This window comes from Lampetra planeri, chromosome 25 (genome assembly GCF_965212315.1).
Source record: "Lampetra planeri chromosome 25, kcLamPlan1.2.h2, whole genome shotgun sequence".
Lineage (NCBI taxonomy): Eukaryota > Metazoa > Chordata > Hyperoartia > Petromyzontiformes > Petromyzontidae > Lampetra > Lampetra planeri.
The window spans coordinates 12,607,118-12,630,141 of NC_136131.1; the positions used below are offsets into that span (position 1 = coordinate 12,607,118).

The 23,024-nt window shown below is 40.9% G+C and overlaps 1 protein-coding gene across 2 annotated transcripts in view; it reads right to left on the reverse strand.

Moving 5' to 3' along the window:
- Positions 1-23,024, reverse strand: part of PTPN14 (protein tyrosine phosphatase non-receptor type 14) — a 60,287-nt gene that overhangs the window by 11,043 nt on the left and 26,220 nt on the right. The window contains exons 4-17 of one of the 2 annotated variants that reach the window (XM_078606345.1): positions 21,577-21,674; positions 20,487-20,554; positions 19,655-19,725; positions 16,865-16,952; positions 15,826-15,914; positions 15,441-15,528; positions 15,223-15,305; positions 12,404-12,467; positions 11,592-11,670; positions 10,888-11,051; positions 8,729-9,112; positions 8,017-8,469; positions 5,070-5,480; positions 949-1,176 (exon numbers count right to left, since the gene is read on the reverse strand). In XM_078606345.1, coding sequence (XP_078462471.1) covers positions 949-1,176; positions 5,070-5,480; positions 8,017-8,469; positions 8,729-9,112; positions 10,888-11,051; positions 11,592-11,670; positions 12,404-12,467; positions 15,223-15,305; positions 15,441-15,528; positions 15,826-15,914; positions 16,865-16,952; positions 19,655-19,725; positions 20,487-20,554; positions 21,577-21,674 — 2,368 coding nt within the window. Of the gene's footprint in view, positions 1-948; positions 1,177-5,069; positions 5,481-8,016; positions 8,470-8,728; positions 9,113-10,887; positions 11,052-11,591; positions 11,674-12,403; positions 12,468-15,222; positions 15,306-15,440; positions 15,529-15,825; positions 15,915-16,864; positions 16,953-19,654; positions 19,726-20,486; positions 20,555-21,576; positions 21,675-23,024 lie in introns of both variants that reach the window. The other variant, XM_078606344.1, reaches the window with a different exon arrangement.

Consider the following 23,024-nt stretch of genomic DNA (forward strand, 5'->3'; position numbering starts at 1 on the left):
GCAAATACCCACCAGGAACGAAATGGACAACTGGGATTTGTGACATTCCTTCACGTCGGAAAGACGATTCAAGGGAACAAGTGTCCACTAGAAGTCCTTCTACTCATTCAGACTACACGGCCAAGGTAAACGTCTAAAACGTCTAATTAGATGGCAATTGGTCACACACATACTCCTCAATAAACATTCGTGTTCTAATAGTCAAGGAATGTATAAATGCTAGTTCTTTTTGCAACCTTGTGACTTGACAATACCTACACCACGATGTCTGAGATGACAGATCACATCATATACAAAAGCCAAGGCATAGTGAACCTCACTAAACATACTTGAAGGCAGTCAAAACATTGTGTGAATGTGATATCAAATGTAGACAAATTAGTTCATGGATGTTAAGGGTTACCAATATTATGGTAACCATGACCATCCGTGGAGGGTAGTGCTGGTGTCTTGGTTAACACGCTGAACTTCCTAACCATGACTAATCTATAACAGTTGCTCTTCACTGGCCATACAAAATCATTCCAATCAGTCGCAAGTCATATCTAAACCTGATCCCGGGCTCACCAATCCACCAACACAAACTAACTAGCGTGGCGAAGTATGGTCAAGTAACCCCTATGACCAAAGTCCTTCATCCCGCAAAAAGATTCACAAACGACTGGAAATTAGAATTGTTACGTCCCCCTGCTGCAAATTGTGAATGACACTTAAGAATCAAGCCGCTGTGTTTTATGTCATCTTCGTCAATGACCCATCATGACAGCCCTCCAAAGTGTCGCCAGTTTGTACCGCACATTGTTTGGCACAACCAGAGAACACATCGGGGGACCATGCAGTACACCCACAAAAACACCTGCGCAGATCTTGACGTCACCACCCGCTACGTCAACCCAAGCGGCAAGCGCTACATGGCAAGGGGTGAGCGGAATGCCACGGTGCCGTTACCGAGGAGGTGGTGCCCATGAGGAAGCTCAACGTATCCTGCCCATAGGCGTACGGGGGCCGCTGCGGTGCGGCCACCTGTCCGCCAGGGTACTCTGGTGGGGGCCGTTTGGGGATATTGGCGAGCACAGCCTGCAGGTGGGACTTGTATTCCTGCGGGGTCAGGACAGCCGGCGAGCGTGGCGGCATGGGCAGCACGTAGTCTTGCCTCTCCTCGATCTCCACCTCGCCCTGGTTGCCACGCATTCAGCACAAGGCAGGAGGGGGTTAAAGATGCTCACGATCTATATTTTTAAAATATAAACCGACATTGATTTGATGGGCTGGGAGAGCACAGGGTAATGCACAGAACAAATGTATTTTGTGGACAATACTGTACAATACTGTATACGGATTCAAGCAAAACATCGCACAATGGTCATCTTGCTCAATCCCACACTTACACTCAAAGTCAAATCTCAACCAAATTAGATTTGAAAAAGTTCCAACTCGGCGGTCATTGGACATTTATCTTTTTTGACTAAAATGACGACTACTGTAACACGAAACTGTTTTGTATGTATAATTGGTAATGTCGGTATCACAATAAAAGCAGTCTGTGTTAACAAAAGCGTACTTTTAAACTATAATATATTGGTTGTCATGACACCACATGTGGGAAAAAAACAGATTTTTTTTTTTGGCAGGAAAACCAAACAAGAAAAGTTTCCAGAGTGCAAACGTGTAGAAGATTATACCCCGTTACGTCATTAACAAGGTCAGCCCTATTGTGCCACACTGCAGCCATTGGCAGGAAAGGTGTACACAACGCTTAAGCCATGCCAACGAGTGCGCAATTGGCTCCTGTTAAAGTAAACCGGCGAATAGAAATGGCAGCTATGGAAGCGATTAATGCATGGGCAGTTGTTCGTCATGCTCACTGAGCTCTATCCGGCTGCTCTGTGGGACGAACGTCAGCAGGGCTTGAATTGACGTAGTGGGGTTTCTTTTGGCCATTTGATGCAATTTTCAATACGTTACAGTATAGAAAACACACTAATGAATTTTAACCAGCTGATTTAAGTGCATTCAACCCCTACGCGTCAATTTAAATTCCATTAATGCTCTTTTTAGATTATATTTGTGGCTGCACTTACAAAGCATTTTGGATTTGTGTCATTAAAATAATAGTTTTAAGTCTCCAAAAGGAAATAGGCTGCATCAGAAATGGTTCAATTGGCAGCCAGATTTCAATTTAAAAGCAATAACTTTCAGCTGAACATATAAGCAGGGCTCCTTTATGTACGACTCCCCACGTAAAAAAGTTTAAATATTTTTACACAATCCATCACCCTCACAGTCTCCTGGGAGTGCACATCAGCAACATTAATTAAAGGCAAACTTTGGACCGGTTTTGACACTAGCCAGGTTTGCTTGAATCAATGCTGGTGATCTGCCATGTTACAGTCAAGGACCCTCGATTTAAGATGTGGATTTTAACGTGTAGCTGGATCTTTTGAGAAGTACTGTTATGAACCGTATCAGCTCAAAGAAGACTCGCATAATTTAAATTATTTGATATTCCTAAGCTTCACAAAATAGAACCAACGATCATAAAACCCTGTCATTGTTTAAAGGCAGACAACACGAAACAGAAGACTGCTGCCATCTGTTTTACATTTGTCCACGTGGCCAACATAACTGCAGTTGCTTTCCAGTTGATCTTGGCACATTACAAATATGTACACAAGTCATTGGGCTTTATTACTGTTATATTTGAAGCAATACTTGTTATTCATACTATGTGGTTAAATTAACTCCTTGTATTTAGTTTCTTCCCACTTTAAAATAACTTAAACTTGATTTAATACATTTGGAAAAACAACTGCAGCTAAATGGCTATTGTGTAAAAAAACACAATAAACAGTCATTAAACTAAAACAATATTTTAAGGTACAAATGTACAAAGCAATTTGCCAAGACTTTTGACTGCAGGTTATATCCAAGAATGCAATGGATTCCTATTTCTGAAGATTACAAAATACATTTAAGAAAATATAATCCATGCAGATAAAAAGCATGTCCGTTGGTACTGTTTATCAACTACAATTTACGGGGCATCATTAAAAACTTTTTGTAAAACCAGGGATCACGTTTAAAAACTCAGGAAAGAAAAACAATTGCTCCCGAGTGTGCCTCCCTCCAATCAAAACGTACATCAATAATGCGGAAACATATGAAAGCATTTCATTTCAAACTTAAAAACAAAAAACTTTTTTTGTTCAATGTTAAATTGTTAAATCAGCAGAATAAATCACACAGGCTTATTTTATGAAGTAGATCACTTGAATATCATTAGTATATTACAAATATACACAGCACATCTGCTTGGTGCAAAACCATCTAATAACGAGTGAGAAGTCCACTCAGATTCAATGGTAAGAAGTTCACATCAAAGGAATGTAAGCACATTGGTGATTTAACTACTTTCATGTCATTAATTTATCAAACCATAAATTTTAAAAATTCAATAAAAGCGATCTTGAATAACAACACAACTCCACAATATTTAGCAAAATGTTGATTTGAAGCTTTCGTGACTGCAGGAATCCATACTCTTTGGTTCTTTCGGTAAAGTCACAGAAAGAACCAAAGAGTATTTAGCATAATGTTTAAAAGTGTACAGGAGCTCCAGCCCGGGTAGGTCTTGAACTCGGCCTTTATTACGACTTGAGCACATTGTGTCATGCACCAGGAAATTACTCCGCTCAGGCGGCCCGAACCATTTCTATCTGCTCCTTTTTAGTCACTTCTCTGTCCTTTCTGACACTTTCCTGCCTCTCCACCACTCCCTTTCGTTTCTCCCAACGGACTTCCAACCGACGCCTCATTTGCATTTGTTTGTTCCCCGGCTTCTTTTAAATTACCCCGACGTCAATCTGATGTGAATCCACCTTCCAATCAGATCGTGCGCCCCCACGTCGGCTGCCCCTGTATTAGAACACCAGTCAGGGTCGAGCGCGCTATTTGAACTCGCACGACGTTAGACCCGGTGAGAATATATATCTGTGGAGTCATTAATAGGGTTTGCCTAATATACTTTTTTGGGTTAGATCGCGTAAATATATAAATGTGGCGTTAAACCCGCCACCACCCGACACAGCCAATTAGTAAGGTTTGTCACGTAAACACAACATGCCAATTCGTTACTAGTAGTTTAACACGTAGGCTTTCGCGACCAATATTGTTCATAATCAACGATTTTTGGGTTTATAAATAACGCGATCTAAACCCAAAAATCGTTGATTATGAATCGTTACTAGTACAGCACGCCAGTGTGTTGGAAAGCAAATCCACAACATTTACAATCCGAGTACAACGTTTCGCCAGTAATTACAACTAGCATAATCAGGCGACAGCCAGATTTGTTCGCCTCTCAGAATCTCTCGCAAAAAGTAAGTTCGCACCGCAGCTATTGGCAGCTGCAGTGTCAGAGGCAAAGTGACGGGGGGCACGCATGGCGGATGACATGGCAGCGCACTTTGGTGGAGGAGGCGCCCGTGTTCCCGGGCAAGAGTTGTACCCCCAGTGATGCCGATACAGTGTATGATTTTAAAATGGGGTTTATGTCAGGTACCAATATATTTTAAATGGTACAACATATAAGCAGCATCCGGGTTGAATCGTAATTGGCCAACTTATTAGGTTGTAAGTTCAACTTCAGTTGCAGCAACAACATATCGTAAGCTTTCAAATGGCACCAAATTCATTGAAATTGGCATAGCAGTTTACTTGTCCAGACAAGCATACAACTTTCAATATTTTTATTTTTATGCAGGTTTTAAAGGGTGCTGAATCCAAATATGACAGCAGATTTTAAAAAAATGTTAATCTTCATTCTGGGGAACCAAAATTGAAAAAATTTTGGTTTTTAAAAATAGGTCTGAGAAAGTGTACATCTGGTCATCACATCATAATTTCGACGACTAAATGTTTTGGTGCTTTTTGGAACAGTGACGCTTTGCGTAGGGTATGCACGAGACAAGCGAGTCAACTGTGATGGCTGGATCGAGGTTGTATCCAACAGCAATGGGGACTTGATAACCCCAAAGGAATTTGGTTTAATGTTTCTGTGCAAAACATACCTCTCCTTCACTCTCACTGCTGTGGATGAGCACCGTGGCATCGGAAGGAGACTTCTTGTGGCTGTATGACTGTGGCCTCTGAAGTTCCAGCTCTTGCTGCTGCTGCAGGGGAGAAGCAACGACCGCTGGGGGCCTCAGCCCCTCCTCCATCTCTCGGGGCTGATCCAAAGACGCCGAAGGTGGTAGGACTTTAAGCACGGTGGTGTCGGTGCCCACAATCGGCCTCGGCCGGCCCGACGCCCGGCGCGAGATGGCCAGGGCCTCCACCTCACGGGCTAGGCCATTGGCCCCGGGCGTCAGGGCCACGGGGGGAGTGGCGCCAAGGCTGTTGCGTTTTCGCAGGCCGCGAAATCGAGTGAGCGGCTCGCTCACCTCCAGCAGGCTGCGGTGCACGACAGGAAGGCTGTCCTCCTGCACGCAGCCACACACGCCGTGGGTTCATCGAGTGCAGAGTGAAATCTTACATCACGTAAACCTCCCTCTTGACCAATTTTCAACTAATCACATGTTACACCAAAAGTAGTTCCCAGTCAGGCCTCTCTAAATATTCAGGGTGTCATTAATTCTACGGTTTTTTTAAGCTAACACTTTTATATTAACGGAAAAGTGTTTGTGTCACCATTGTGAGAACTAAATAAGGTTGAAACTTGCAATTGTACCGACTGCTTTTATAGGGATTTGTCAAACCCAGCTGCTAAGCAGCCAGACTGTAACTGGGTAAAATATTGTATTCAATGTTTACTTCCAGGTCACCTCATTGTTCAGCTTCATTTGAGATGATCATTCAATTTGTTTGAGATGTCCATGCAAGGCCGAAGAGTGGGAAGCACACCAATCAAATTTAATAATAAAATAATTTCCGGTGGCATTGCACATCAATATTTAATTCCAGAGTTGTTAAAAGTCAACCATCCTGCTTTTAACATATTTTCTCGTTGCATTTTTCCACTTTCTCTGGTGGCTCGATCAACAGAGGGGCTGTTAAGCACAAATGTAATCATCAAATTGTGATTAATTTATTTAAAACTTCCAGTGACCGAATCTGCACTGGTAAAATGAAATGGGTGGTCTTGCACAACACTTTTGTAATAATAAACGAATTTATAGTTGTGGCACCTTGAAATAATCCCATGCACATGCCATAATAAAACACACATGTAGCAACCCAACACAATCTCAAGTGTGATGAAAGGTGCTCAACTGGGAACTTTACTGGATAAATGTACACCGGTATTTTTGTAAAAAATGTTCGCTCTTTTCCCCAAATGCTTTCCCGATTGTGCTATCAGTGTCATATCATGAGATAAATTACCTATTCTGATCTCCCATGGGACAGCGCAACCCATTGCGTGAGAGAATGGCCTATGGACGTGTATACCACCATAACTGCCTCTCAGATCCCTTCAAGATACCTCTGGTTCACAAACTTTCCCACTCGCCCTGCCACTGACAGTAATGTTCGTCGCACGGCTTTCAAACTGATCTTTTAATTTTCAGCACTGGAATTTAGCCATATATTATTGAAGAACCAACTTTAATGAAATGGTATGTTTTTTGTTGCAGTGATTGGTGACTGGGATGAGACCATCAAACCACTACATTTGGGTGTGCTGTTTAATGACAGACAGCTGTCTGGAATTGAACCCAGGGTCTCAGTGGTGCCGGCTCAGTGCTTTGACCTCTGAGCTACCTCGGACACTCGTCAATTCATTTTGTCCATGGTAAAGAAGTTAACTCATCCACTAAATCTAAATCATAGGCCATTACATTTCTATTTTGCATGGTTTTATGTTGAACAAATGTTGTCATATTTTGTATAAAGTTAGCTTACATTTACACAGGCTCCATCCAATATAAATAAACCATTCCGTTTACAGCGTTTAACACGTACGAGTGTATAAACTGCACACACAAAAGGGCTGCAACAATATTACGAAAACATCATTAATATAGATTTGTTTTGGGTTAGATCGCGTAAATATAAATGTGTCGTTAAAACCCGCCACCATCCGACACAATCAATTAATAAGGTTTGTCAAGTAAACAGAAAATGCCAATTCGTTACTAGTACAGCACAGTGTGTTGGAGAGCAAATCCACAACATTTACAATCTGAGTACGATGTGTCACCATTAATTACAACTAGCTTCATCAGGTAACAGCCAGAATTTTCATAAAGTTAGCTTTACAGCATTTGTTGTACGGTTAAAAAAAATCTTAATTACAATTCGCAAACAGAAGCCATTTAGTTTTCCATTTGTTAGTCTAATAATAAAATGCTCTGTCATGTTAAATATTTTAAATTTCTCAGGTGACGCAGTTGTTTTGTTCTGATTGCTATTTGCTTCATTGCTGTACTATATTTTATTTGTTTTTCTTTTGTCATATTGGGTGACCCAGTTCACTCTTGAAAATTAGACTTTCTTGGCTTATCTCTGGAATTCTCACCCGGTTCTCAACAAAGCAAACAAATTTACAAGGTAGCAATTGAAAAGTTATCACTTATCCATCCACTGCACAAACATGTAAAGGTGGCAGATCATCACTGAAAAAACCGTGCACACTGGTAGACAGTCATGTACAGATACTGCAGTGTAAAGTTAGCATTGAAAACAGGGATTGTTTGCTGGAGAAAGAAGATACTACACACGAACTGTAGTTACTGTAAAAGAATGGCCAGGAAATTGACTCGTCAACCGATGTCACATGACACCACCTTTGTCGAAAAATAACAGAAGAGATGTAACATAAGTGACGTAATTTCTTATGACATCATACCATCAGATACATTTTAAGTAAAGCACACGATCCAACAATTCATATCTTGACCTTATTTTCACATTTTTTGTTTTAATGTCAAAAATCGGGTAAACATTGCTATGTCAAGAGCCCCGATGGAATAAATGACGCTGTTCTGCCGACTGACCGCTTCACACAGCACCGCTCACCTGGAAGGTCTGCACGGAGTGCAGCACGCGCCGGCTCACCAGGTCCGGGTTGCTGCTGCACACGCGCTGGTGGGCAACCAGGTCGGGTGTGCTGGCAGCCGGGCGCGGCCGTGGGTACGGAGGCGGTGGCCCCGATGCCGCCATAGGCGGAGGCTGCTGCGGGTGCCGCTGTGACTGAGAGGAGAGGAGACCGCGCAGCATACGGCCTGCAGGGTTCCCATAGCTCTGCTGCTGCTGCTGCAAGGTTGGCACCAGATGCTGGGTAGGGGGCCCAGAGGGAGGTAGTGCCGCCGGTGGCGGTGGCGGCGGCGGCGCGGTGGCAGGGTGGGCCTCCTGCGTCAGCTCGGGCGTGCTGACCGTGTGTGATATGGCGCTGGCTGCCGGTGTGTTGTAGGAGCACGGGTGACCGCCAGTGCCCAAGTATGTCGGCTGCATCGGGTGACTGTAATTCATCTGCGATGGTGATGGTGGGACAGAGGTAGAGGATCATACGTACACGTAAATCGACTGATAAGTTTAACCTCAACTTAAAGTAAAATAAACAAGTTCATTTTCAAAAAATATCTGACAACAATTGGCGAAATAATGTTTAAAGAATAACATTGGCATAAAGTATAGAAACTTAGGACCGTTCTGTTGCAATACTTTCAACACCTATATAACAAAGTCATACTTTCAAAAGAGCTACCGTGTTCACAGAGTTATTCTTAACCTGCAGAGGGTAGTGGTGGTGCTGCTGCTGTTGCTGCTGCTGCTGAGGGTACTGCCCGTGGTGGTCGGCACGAATCTCCGGCTGGCTGTACACCAGGCCCTCGGGCTGCGCGTACGCATGCGCGCTGCCCAGGTTGAGGCTACGCAGCGACTGGCTGTGCCGCTCCATGCGGTAGGCTGCGGAGCGCTGGAACTGCCGCATGACCGTCTCGTAGTCCGGCGTGGGTCGGTACGATGGCACGATGATGGCGCTGTGCCGGTGGCTAGGCACGTAGTCGGGCCGCATGAGCAGAACCTCGCTGCCCGGGATGCTCAGGTTGGACGAGATTGGTGATGGTTGCTGCTGTTGCTGCTGCATCTGTTGCTGTTGTTGTTGCAGAAAACCCTGCGAGTATGGATTACAACATCAGAGTAATTTAGAAATTATAAAATGGATCAAGCCTATGACTAGATCACATGGAGTCTGCCCAATAAGGCTAGATCTCAAAAGCGAAGTAATATTGAGTTTGGATGGTGCTTGGTGATTGCGGGTGTTTTAGGTTACTGCGGAGTTACATTGTTGTAGTGAACTATACTTCCCGCCTTCAACAACCTGCATTGACCAGTGTGGTAGAAGTGTTGTCAACAACAAAAAATCCCACAACCGCAGTGTGGGTGTGGGGATGCCCTCATACAGCAGTGGATAAAAGGTTGTTTCTGAATTGCCGTGTGATCAGTGCTATTGCTGTTTATTTCAGGATTTACAGGTTTTAATCCATGACCTGCCACCAAATAGCGCTACTGGGATAAACCAAACGGCAAACTTGGGCTGCTACTGTGTACCTACATGTAATAGCTAATGAAAATGTACAAGTGAGTCACCATGTGCAATGCCATGGATGTATGTGGAGCATGATTCTTGTTTACAAAATTAGAAGAGGATGGCATCATAAATACTTGCTGGAGCTAAATGACTCTGTATTAAACTGCCCAGTGTAATTCCCAGCATATGGGCAGTGGTGATGATGATGATGACGATGGTGATATAATATAAAGCATCTATAGCCATACTGAGAACATGATGGAGCTCGTTTATACTGCTTTGCAAAACACTGCAGAATGTGAATTCCTGCCGAATGGGGGGGGGGGGTTGGGCTGTGGGGTGGGTGGGGGTCAGCATACCTTAGCGATGCTGCGTATAGATGTCATCAAAGAGAAAGTTCTCCATTTTAAATTAACCAAACTTGCAGGACTGGGTTGTGCGCACAGATGTCAGGCGTGGCCAACATGATTAATCACAATTGGCTCGCAAAGCTATTTAATCATTCATTTAAATGTAGAGCAAAAGCCTGGCTATTGACACTGCAAACATAGTCAGCTGTGAGTATGGAAACTTAACTTTTAATAACCCTAAGCTTGTTCCAAGAATTATTTTGAAGTCTTAACAAGTGGTTAGTTAATTGTGACCCGAGATTGACTCCCGGCCACATTTATAGCAGTATCTGAACTATTTCTGGGCCCCCCTTCACCAAAGTGTCCTGACAAGTGAAGTGAGTCACACACCGTAGGGACGTCTTGATCCAGAAGTTGACTGACAAAAGACTAACTTATTTCTCAACAAAACCTGCCATTTAACTATATGCAGTTGTTTTCCCATCACCTGCAGAGCTGTAGACCAATATGCACTTATGCACGTATTTATCCTACCTAGCATTATACATTGCTGAACACGTCCCTTTGATTTATTTACTTAACATAAAAATTAGGGAGTCGATGACCATACAACTCAGGAAGTGGCTAATCTCATAAGGTTCAACAGCTAAGGATGGGTGAGCCTATGAAGTGCTTGGAAGAGTGACCACCACTATGCACAGCAGGTTGGCATAGGTAGTTGCAAGGCTTCGCTACTTTGTGGGTAGTAGCGGAAAGTTCGCTCCCGAGTCGCGACTGGAAATTGTTTTGCCTTTTTGTGAAAATGTACGTTATAAACTGTATTACTATTAGTGCTGTACTATACTTCTATGGTACAGCGCACGCCTATGTTCCCCGACTTCGCGGACCCACACCGACCAGCGATGAAGCATTTCAGGTGGGGAGGTCCTCACCCAATAGTGGATTGACAAAAAAGGGGCTGTACATGCATTGGGGGAAGGGGACACACAAAATAGACAGATGTCTTGCCTGTGAGTGATTGTTGAGGGAGTTGAGGCTGGGAGCACTATAGACACTGCCATTGGGAACCTTGCCGTTGGACACCTGCTGCCCTGCATATTCCAGGGGGTATCGATCCAGGCTGGTCTCGGAGCGGTAGAAGAAGTTATCTTGCTGCCCCGGGTAGATGCTGTCTGTAGTCAGAAGAGGGGAAAACCCCGGAACAGTTAGACTAAGCTGTTTAAACTCATAACACAGGTTTGCATTAGAGTGTCAAATATATTTAACTGAAGTTTGTTGTCAAATTAAAGATTTAAAAAAATGTATTCAGATCAGGGAGCACAGAAACCATTTCCAAATGTAAGACTGGGATAAGAACACACAAGTGCTCTCCAACACAAGAGTGCAAACGTGCACAGAATAGTCGGGCCATGTTAGGACGATCAAGATAAAAAAGCAAGCATGTGTGCAATACAACATTATGTTGAAATGACCATTCAATATATTTTAAAATGACAATTAATGCAAGTGGATTAAGAAGGCTTTCATTGGCAATGCTGTAGAATATAGCTTCTCGTTTACCGTGTAACATGGGTGAAAGTAAAAAAACACGACATCTGAAATTACTATGAAAATGTAATTACTAAGCATTTCTATTCCATTTAGAAAACATTTATGTTTGAATATAGTCATTGTTTTGCATAAAGTTGCACTGGAAGAAAAAATAAAAATACCTTGTGAAGACATGTGAGTTTCTGTGTATGGTTCATTGTACTGCATCTGCATGGGAGGCATGATGTACGGCTGCTGCCTCTGCTGTTGAATAAAACAGATGCCTTTAAAGCGTACCAAATTACGTCAAAGTGCAAAAAATGAATGCTTTTTTTAACCAACGCATTTTACCTGCTGCAACTTATTGAATGTAAAAATGTAGACTTACAAAGAAAAACTGAGCAAAAGCCGAAGAAAATACAAAAAGCAATACATGCTGGCAATGACACGGTGAGACAGGAAGAGGAGCACGTGGACTAGAGAACAGAGGCAAGCTAGTGATGGCATACCGATGGTGAAGTATGCGACCTGAGGCAGAGACACATAGTTAAGATGGATGATGGCCAATGGACGACACTGGTGACAAATACGCAGGCATATGAAGAAACATTCAAAAACAACCACCAGCCATGCGAATAGAGTGCTGAGATTATGAGCTCATGTACAGGAGCGAGGGGGATTATCGCACATTGCAAGTCTGTGAGCAATGGCACCAGGTTGAGCAGGCCCTTCATCCACTAGTAGAGAGTTGATGGTTGAGGATGGGATGTCATAGCAATGGAGGATACCCACATGCTTATTTGTATTACTGAATAAACAAAAATATGAAACTATCGAGATTTCAAAGAGAAGCGCACTGTTTAATAAACAAGAGTCGCGTCGATTAAAAAAAAATATCTCCATGAAGTATATCTGGCATCACATGTGAGAAACCAGAAACTTGTTTATCTTGTAGCTCACAAAAAACGTAACTTTTGCTCTCCAAGCAACGTACCATGGATGAACGCGTGAGCGTCGACCTTCTCCTGATAAGCGTAGGAGAAGTATTCTGTGTTTGCCTACAAAGATACAAAGGTCAATCAGAGAATAGGCAACATACAATAAATAGTAAATCACAACCCGTAAACATATTTAGGACAGCAACACTGAGCTTTAGGAAAGACTTTTTTTTATGAAACCGCAGTTCAACTCCACAGATTGTGCTGGGCGGGAACTTTTTTTTATTGTGGGTAAATTATGAAAACACAAACTTGTTCACTGTAAAATATCCAATCAATATAAAACAGAAAGCTAGGATTTAGAATGATAACCAAAGATACAAGAGGTATTTGATGGTAACAAACTAATAATCAATACAACCAGCAACAGGGAGCCATGAAATAAAAAAAATATATAATTTGGCTTTGACAAAGCAATGACTAATGCAAAATGAGCTTTTTTTCTGCACAAACGTAGTTTTAATTTGAGTTGCCTATGGCTAACTCTGAAAACAAAAATGTTGCCAGTTAACCACTTGGGTTGGGTTGATTACATTCGTAACCCTTGAGGCTGCAATCATAGAAATATGACCACAAATTTCAAAGAGCATGAGTGAAAATATCACGAGTAGAACCAGAACCATGAATAAAGACGTTCATTTGAGTCAACATCACTGAGTATGAATCTAATGTAGCACTAACATACTCCTTGATGGATCAGTTTGTCTTTTTATTGAGTATGGGTTTCAACTTTAAGAATGAGCCATCTGGTTTGTAATTGTCTCTGCTTATAAACAGACACAATACAATGCACCATGATTTGTGAATTGGGAATTCCAGCTGGTTTGTACAAGCACTTGGCTGAGAATGGGCGAATGCAAGTAAAGATTCACCATTCAGAGGTCCAGTAACCAATGCCTCTGTGAAACTGAGTTGGCAATGAGCCCAACTTTACACAAGGTGCTTGAGTTAAGCAAAGTGGTTAAAGTAATCAATTGAAAAACGTGCAATCATTAAGCTGTGTATTTCAGAGCTGATATTCCATCAGATATAGCAAGGTAATAAAAATAAAGCAACACAGAAAAAAATACTTTTCATTTGATTTTCATCAAATTTGTTTAAAATGCTGACGCTAAGAGGTAGATAATTTAATAAGTTGTACAAAACGCGTCCGATGCCATTGTCAAGAGGCATGCTGTAGCACGAGTACGCAACATTAAGTACAGTATTTAAAAGCAGAGAACCTGGAACCATAAAACAAGATTTAAAAAAAAAATCACCAGAATGGATAAGGGACAGAAGAAGCAGCAGTTAGCAGTCGTCAGGTTATATGCAATGTTAAGAGAAATGGAGGGATAGTAAAGCTTACATGTAGGTAGAGAACACAGCCAATTTCCGCCTCCCATCCTTTAGCAGATGATTGTTACATGACCCAGTACTGTAGGCACAGGAGGAGAGAACAGTGGAGCAGACACCAGCGAAGGATGTACAGCAAGAAGGAAAGCGGATAACAAAGAATGTGTTCCGAAGATGCAGTGGAGCAGAGTCACAGAGCCTCACAGGAGGAAAGAATGCAATTGTCGAAAATATGAACCAACATGGGTGCCAACACGAATGTAGAAAAACCACCATCAGAGGCCAACACCGACACGGACATCAACGGTTCACAGAGACGCATCATGCCCCACCAATTTTCAAAAAGTGTTGCATCATTGTAGCCAGAGGACATGATAGTATTGCTGTTGCGAACCTTCCAAAAAACACTTGTTTCCTATCTTATTATTTATACAATTCTTTATTTACTGGAGTTTCAATTGTGTTTTCATTTAGAGATTGTCTAGCACGATCCCAATACTTAACTAGCCCACTGATAGGGAAATAGCATTTGCAATAAAGAGGATTAATGATGTCTGAGCTGTGTCTGACAGAAGGTGCCTGTGCTATGTTACACAGCCACAATCTCCACATTCTCAAACAGTAACGCATACGCTGAAAGCGCGCACGTGCAGTGCACCACAATGGTTCACATTGCATTTTCAAATGTAAAGAATGTAACCTACAAAAGACAAGATTACTAACTGTCATAAAGGAGACAGACTTCCATGGTGATATTCTATCTTACACAGAAGTTATTACACCAAGAGGGGAACATTCTTGATCTATTGCTACTCTCAAAGACTGCTCCTACAACTGCTATTCATTGTAAACTTTTGAGATGAAGTGCAAGCAAAATGTATCTTAAAAACTAACTCGGCGCTAAAACATTTTACAATTAACAGTCAACAAAATAACAATAAAATTACTGACACGTAACGTACTAGTTATTGGAAATCCCAATAAGTAAATGTCATCCAATGCCATTTTAACCAAAGACAACATCAACATGTTTTAGAACACCCAAAACTATTAATGTTCATATAAGAATAGAGACGACACCTAGCCAATTTTGATTCACAAATGTTAATATTCAAAGATCAATTTCGAGAAGAAATAACTTCCATTAAACAATGCATTGCTTGTAGAGTAAAAAAACTGGCTTAAAATATACATTCTAATCAGCAAAAATTCTGGTGATGCTTCTATGTGCTTGTATGTTGAACTTCCTTCACACCGTAAGTAGCCAACAACAGGCCGTAGAGTTTGCACGTCATAAGATCATGCTCTTCATCAATAGACACAAACAACAAATTCAATGATGAGAATGAAAGAGCTTGGCATATTGCAAGTGCAGCTGATGAGATTGAAACGCGTTCAGAAATTAAGCTAAAATAATAAGATGGAAATGGAAAGCAAGAAAACATTTTGGAAGCCCAATAGTCTACAGCTGCACACTTACTCCATCAAACTCTTGTTCAGCCTGAAAAATTTGTGCTTGAGTGAAAACATTCGCCAAACGTACTTTGCCATTTCAATATCATCCTACAAAATGAAACAAACAAAAAATCAGTACAAATGAGAACATTATAAACCAAAAATGCAAAAACATAAAAAGTGATGTAAATCAATAGTGTTCATTCACAAGAAACAGTGACCGGGTATCGGTTAGCAACCCACTGTTTGAAACTGCACCGTTTCCTCCTTATTCATAAGCTCCAGTCCAACAAAGGCCTTATTGTGAGTAACGTTTGTGATATCGCTCCATCTGAAACAACATACACATGCGAGCATTACTATATGGCTCGCTTAGTTTTTAATACAAGCTCCTCAGTCACCCACATTTATACGTTCCAGATAAAAATTCTCTTGCACAGTGAAGACTAACAACATCAACGTAAATTATCGTCCGTTAAAAGTTGCATGAACAATATTCGGAACGAATAAACAATAAATGTCATTGCATGGATATTTTCACAAAACCAAAAACTGATTACAGGCATTTTGTATATTCTGAATGACGACGCACAACAAGTAATTGTGAAGAATGAGCTCAACTGCTTACTTGTATAGGGCTGGAGCTTTTTCACTTTTGTACTTCACAAATATTCCTTGGAAAGCTGTGCCTATGGTAAGGTCAGTTCCCGTACTCTCCTACACAGAAAAAAACAGCATACACAAATAAACCCATAATAGTTTGTAATCATAAGTTTAAAACAAACTCAAATTAGTCTGTGTTTTTTTTAATATACATAAGTATTTCAAATAATGCAGGGATTAGAAATGGCTTGCATTGATGATTACAGCATTTTTATGTCAACCAAACACTGAAAATGTCACAATTGCATATATTTACAATGGAATATTGTAAGAAGATATGGTGAGGAGAAATACCCATATTTCTTCCCTTGTGTGCCAGAGTTTGTAAATGATCATGTGTTTAACAAAAAATACACCTTATTACAGAAAAAGACACCACTTAAGTGTGAAACAGTAAAAACAGTTATGAAATTAACTGCTGACAGAATATTGTTTCATAAAATGGCGCAACCATGATCAATAACTGTGACTGAAATACAGACATGGCCAAACTGGTGAACCTGTATAACGTTAAAACAGAACACAGCCTCAACTGAGAGACCACGAGTTGAGGGTGACATTTAGGTGTGACAAGGAGCAAGAGGTCACGTTTCAATGAGTCAATGCGCACACTGCCACATGCTTCTACATGATACGGCACAGCAAGCTTAATTGGAGTCGTGGCAAGACCATTCCAGCGCAGGGTGTTGTGTGTGTGCATGAGTGCATTGAATGACCCATTTTCATAGGCCCATCCCCATTTTCCACACTGCACAGTTGTGCCTATAATCTTGGCACACCCTCGCTTGAAACCGCAAACCACGCCTCCGCATACCCATACAGCGCGAACAACACCACGCGGGTTTCATTGATGGTTCCCCAAACGGCCGTCGTGTGAAAGGAAGCAACGTGTGGTTTTCAAACAGCTTAATTAGCACCCTCAAACAGAATCATTTGTTCCTCTATCACAGAGAAATTGAAGTTAGCGTAGCTATACGAGTCTCAACAATGTAAAGGAGGCTCACCTTGGCGGGGAAACTCTCATGGCCAAATCCGTCAAGCTTCTCCACCTCTCGGATGTAGACAAGTTCAGCTTGTTCTGCTATCAGGCCCCTAGAAGAAGAAAAGCGCACAAATATGTTGGTGTTGAATTAAAAAACAATTCACCGATATAAACAATACTTAAATTCAAGATCAAGATGTCATCATGGCCAAGGGCCTCTGATGCCATCACACCTTGCAAACGCTTTCTCCCTTCTGCCAGATGCCACCGATGCTGCAAAATAGACAGATGACCCCCAAGGTCTGCCCTAACAGTGTCCCACAAATCTTCTCTTAGGTCCTTCCCTTCATTGCCAGATTGGTGGAGACCGCTGATGCTGCTTACCGAGACAGGCTTTAATTTCGACAATTATTATCTCCTACAAATTAAATGCTTTAATATGTTTGCAGTAGATTTTCGCAAGCCGAAGATCTTTTTCTGTAATACCAATATGCACTGCTGATATCACCAATATATAGAAACTTAATAATAACCATAAAAAACATGTATTAGCTTGCAGCATTTTGCACAGGGCATCCAGTGGATATCATACAGAGAAACATTAAAATAATGAAAAGACATTTCAATCCAAGTTCTCACAAACCAAAGGCTTTATTAAACATATAAAGGTTAAAATCACACGATTTCTGAACTCATAAAAGTGTCACACCATTAAAATAAATCGTACCTATAGATGTTTTAAAAAGGTTAAATATTTTTTTGTTATTAATTTAATGTTTTTACTTTGCCAGATATTCAATATATTTATGCATGTGACGAGTTAATGAAGGCTTTGTATATCATATGCAACTAACTGTCTCTTTATCTGAATGACCGATGAAAACACGCATTGTACATGCCGAACGATACTTTATTCATGCACTTTGCTGAAAAAACAGTGACGTAAGTATAAAGAACGCATGCATGTTGCAGAGTTGTACATGAGCAATTGATCAAACGTAACAAGAATAAGTTAATTTTTTTATAAATTATTCATAGGAAAAAATAAGCTTTTTATAATAAAGTTTATGACATATACAACAATTTTATTGATTATCTGGAGAGCGGAGGAACATGGCCCTGGGCAGGTCACGTGGGTGTATACAGCACGTGTATACAGTCTTAATTTAATGAGCAGGCACTATGTTTTATGCGTTGGTTGTGTTCCCTGAGTGCTGGGCACTGGAACGGTGTTCTCGTGTCTATGTTCGGACCATGTTGGTGACTGACCACTGTGTGAATAATTAAGCTTTCTTTATGTTAACATTTATGGTATTACAATAGTTGTATCAATTACCTGGGAATAGAGACACTTTAACTCGTGAAGATACATATGCCGAATGCGTGGGATAGATCATTATCACCTGACAAGGAACACTTTTGAAAAGTAGTATAGTGACATTATACTTGCTGCCAGGAGCTACACACACGACTCGCATAGCATGGGGAGTACTGGGCTCTAAATCCAATTAGCGTCTAAATTCCACCCTATGTAAAGCACCATTAGCCTTATTTAGATGTATTTACTAAATTTAAAACAGCATCGTAAGACAGTGCCACAGTATAAATAAACGTGGAGCAAAATAATTTCGACGCAAGTGTGAAAACCGTTACACGACGAGACGTAGAACGTGACTCACGATTCCTCTGCACCTCCGATTAGCACAGCTGGCTACGTACGGTGCAAAAGAACTTCAACATCTTTGATATGAAGGTAACTTTTAAGTGACGCTACTATAACAAGGAATAGCTTGCCATCTACTCATATTAACTGCATCTGCGACCTTGGAAATTTCCAAGCTGCACTCAGGTTTTTGGCCTTTTGCTGTAGCAAATTGAATAGAATCAACTTACATTAAAGTAAGTTTTGTAAAGACTGATGTGTATACGCTGTGAAACCTCTTTGCGAACATTAGGATGAGTAAATTGTAAAGTATTCATTACACTAAATTGAAAGGTCCATATCGTGTCCTGAGTAGATGGCCAAAACAGAGTCAGAGGTTGAAAGCAGTACGACTTGTGGGTGCGACACTGCAATGTGGACAAAAGCTTCAATAACCCACATTATGCGCACAGAACTATGCCCGTGGGCACACGCTGACTGCACGAGTAAATATTTGTTCTTCCACTCACAGGCCACATGAAAACGCTGGTTTATTGACCCTATCACAACAAGCTAAAATCCAGGGGAGGGTGCAGTGATGCAACAAGGGTTTCCATGTTTCCTGCAGCGGCAATTAACCAACGAGGCAATAAAGAAACTGGATGTTATGACGCTTGTTTACAGGGGAAAGCCTCACCAAGGTCTCATAATACAGGCCACTGAATGCTATTTATATTCCAATTGAGTGATTTGCGGGTCTATTAAATTTTTTGGCAAATTTGGTACAAGACGCCAGCACACAATGGTCTCCTCTTGTGAATGACGTCACGGGATATTTAACGTCCAGTGTCAAGAAGACGGCGCATATTCTTACGGTTAATACACCCTTAGAATTATTCAAACCGCGAAACTCTGCAACAAGCACGACAGGTGAACATGCTATCTCGAGGGGAAGTCAATCCCAAAAGGCCATGTGACTCAACTATTGTATCTATGCCTTTCACCTATTATTGGTTCCTTATCATGCACCTTGCCAAAGCAGTTAGTAATTGCACTGGCGGAATTAGGTGTTGTCCTTTCCACCCACCTCTGATTATCACGGTTGGCTACGTACGGTGCAACAAAAGTTCAACATACATATGTATCTTAGGTAGAAAGGTGCATGGTTACCTGAGGTTTTGATGCTGTATAGCCACTTTAACCGTCATCTCTTCCTGTAGGCTGTCATCCTGTGCCCACACCTGAGTAAGATACAACATGATGCAATCCAAACTGAAAGACTACAAATTTCAGCGCCTCTCCGATGTGGTTTTGGGTTGAGGCACGTGTTGTTCAGCATGTCTGCCGTTTCACTCCACGTTGTGGCAGCGTCTTAAGTATGTGCCGAACAACAAGCAGTGAAACCCGAAAACACATCGGAGAGCTATAGAGCACAACTATGATCACCTACGCAGTAGTAGAACTGCAGTGATTGCAACACTCACGTTACTTATGTGTTTTGAAACAAATTAATTTCAATCTTGATTTGAAGCTTTCGTGACTGCAGGAATCCAAACTCTTTGGTTCTTTCGGTAAAGTCACATAGGTATTGTAAATGAATTTCAAGCACAAATACTCACATTAATCAATAACACTGCATTAAAAAGAAAATATATATATAGTTGGTAAAGTTTTTTTGCAATGGCCCTACTTTGTTACTCTTATATCTTAATAAAATATAGATCTAAGCTATGAGGAATGACTACTGGAAAGGTGCCCTATTATACCTATTCCTTTTAAAGCCGTGCCATTGGCAAATGTGTTGAGTTTTTGTTCTTTGTGCTTGTGCATCAACTATACCACAGTCACTAAATAATTGGTTTAAAGTGCAGGTTGTTCATAGTTGATACATTAAAATTGTCTCTTATATCCTAAAGAAAACAGCCATTGTGCACTGCTTAACATCAGAAAATGCGAGTGTTTGTATGCATATTGAACACTGTGATTGAGGAACGATACATACCATTGGAAACAAGATGTAGTCTCTAAGAAATTCTTGGGATTGGTACTGGTCATAGTCGCCAAAATCAGCTAGGGGGAAAGGATAAATATTCACATCATGACAGGGAAATTAAAGTATTGAAGTAGTACAGCCTTACTGCAGGTGATGACAGCCTTACTGCAGGTGATGACATTCTAAAACAAGAACAGTCTTAACAATGACAAATATAACTGGAAATCAAGTGAAGAATAAAAATGCATTTACAATTGAAATACAATATTGTAAAATCATAACTCTGTTGCTGAAGATGAAACAACAATTTATAACTCATCGTCTGGTCATGAAAAAGAACGTAAGATTTGGGCCCTCATGTATACCAATTGTAAAAAAATATGTTCCACATCATCAACTCTCTATACTTCTGGCCCAGAGGCAGACTAAAGGCATATGGAAAAACATTGTGTTAAATTTCGATTTAAAGCTTTCGTGACTGCAGGGATTCATCTTCTTGGTTCTTTCGGTAAAGTCACGTAGAAGGGAAGTAATAAAATATTATTATGTTTTATTATGTTTTATTTTTATTATTTTATTACTTCCCTTCTACGTGACTTTACCGAAAGAACCAAGAAGACATTGTGTTAACTCAAGACAAAACGTTGGTGGATCGAGAGCTGTTGGATACTGGAGGCCACCTCCAATTTGCACGGTTCGCTATGTACGGTGCGAAAGAAATTAAACATACATACACGGATTAGTTGCGATGGTCATGGGGACCGCTTGACAGATTTGATAAAAGAAGCACACTGTCTCACCTCTCTCCGAGTACCTGACTGGCATCTGTGCCCATATCCAGTATAGCTATTCAGGCCTACAAATTCTTCCATGTTCATCGCCAAGTCAAGGCAGTGCCACGTTGAAGTGATACAAGATCACACTCATAATGATCGATTAACACAAGGCAACAATAATTTAATCGACCTATATTCAATTCTAAGAGCGCTGGAGTTGTTTTCAGAGCCCAAGAGAAAAACCACAAAGCTTTGGTATATAAGCAATGGCTTAAGTTAGCCTGGACTAGATTCGATTTAAATTAGATTAATTGCTGGCTTACCCTGCACGGCGAGACTGGCCAGCCGGACACTCTGTTCCACGCTGCATGGCAGCTTTCCTTCAATGATATCCTTCTTCAGCTGGAGGTAATATTGGTATCTGTGAGCAATCAATAATACAATAAGATGTTACTGCAATTTCTCCAAGATGTATCTGTGTGTGTGCATACGTTTTACGAAATACAGGGATGGTATTATTGTAATGCCTTTCTTGAAGCCAGACTCTTTCATAGTGGAAGAATACAAAAAGGGTAGAGTTTCGTTTAGAGGACCATTGGACCCAGCTCTGGAAGTTGCACTGGGCACAGAATGATTGGTAGGTCCTGGTTGGTGATACGTATGTGCCAGTCTCATGAAGAACAATATTTAAATATAATTCAAATCTACTGCAATGTAGTAATGTTGATGGATCACAAAACCCACAAATTAGGCTGTGAGATGGCCAGATGGCAAGGAAATAAAAGAATTTATGAACACTTCTGTATTAATGTGTCAATGGTATTGCCTTTAGTAATTGTTTTGTTTGGTACTATAAGTTTCATAATTTAAACTGTCCACAATACAAAATTGCCAAACATCCATACAGGGCCCTGCTGATAGTCATAAGAATCAATGCAGCTTATACGTCTAAATAAATAACATTCATATCTAATGCAGTACTCAAACACACACCTACAGGTTATAGGTTAATGACAAAAACATAAACCAAAAACTAGTTTTAAAAAGCTACATTTTCACGTCCCACAAAAAAGACTAAAATTACAGAATAATGTAAAGGCTTGTAAGATGAATAAACATTTTCACTGTGTTGATCTGTCAAACAAGTTCTGAGGAAGTGGTTGTCCTGGGAAATGCTTCACACACGCACACAGGTGGAGCTTGGACTCATTGTCATTACCATCACAACAGTGCTGTTTGCATGATCGTGAATTTTTTGTTAATGCCAGCAGTAGGCTAAGATTTTTGGCCAACATAAACCACAGTATAATGGCTCTGAGTGAACCAGTCATGCATTACAGTCAGGAAGGGTAGCATACACCAGCAATCAAGAACTCCGGAGACCGGGGATGGTGGATCACAGACTTGTGAAAATCCTAACCCTGCCGGGCTGAGGAAATAACAGGACAGGAAGTGGGTTGTTAACCCATCCGTGTAGACTTTGAAGTGAAATTCCCTCATGTGTGGATTTATGCATGTACTCCAATATCCTCTCAGATGCAAAATAGGTATTTAAAAATATTTGAAACATATCAATGCATGTCCTTTCCAGAGAGAAGTCTTAAGACTCAAAGACGCTTCCCTGGATAAATAAAGAAATGATTGTACGGCTAATTCTATACCTCAGATTTAGAACACAAACTAGGCATTCAAAAACCCCCTCCAATAACAGCGAATAATGAAACTAATGGCTTCAAGCTGCTTTCAGCTTACTGGATTTTCTCTAATCTGA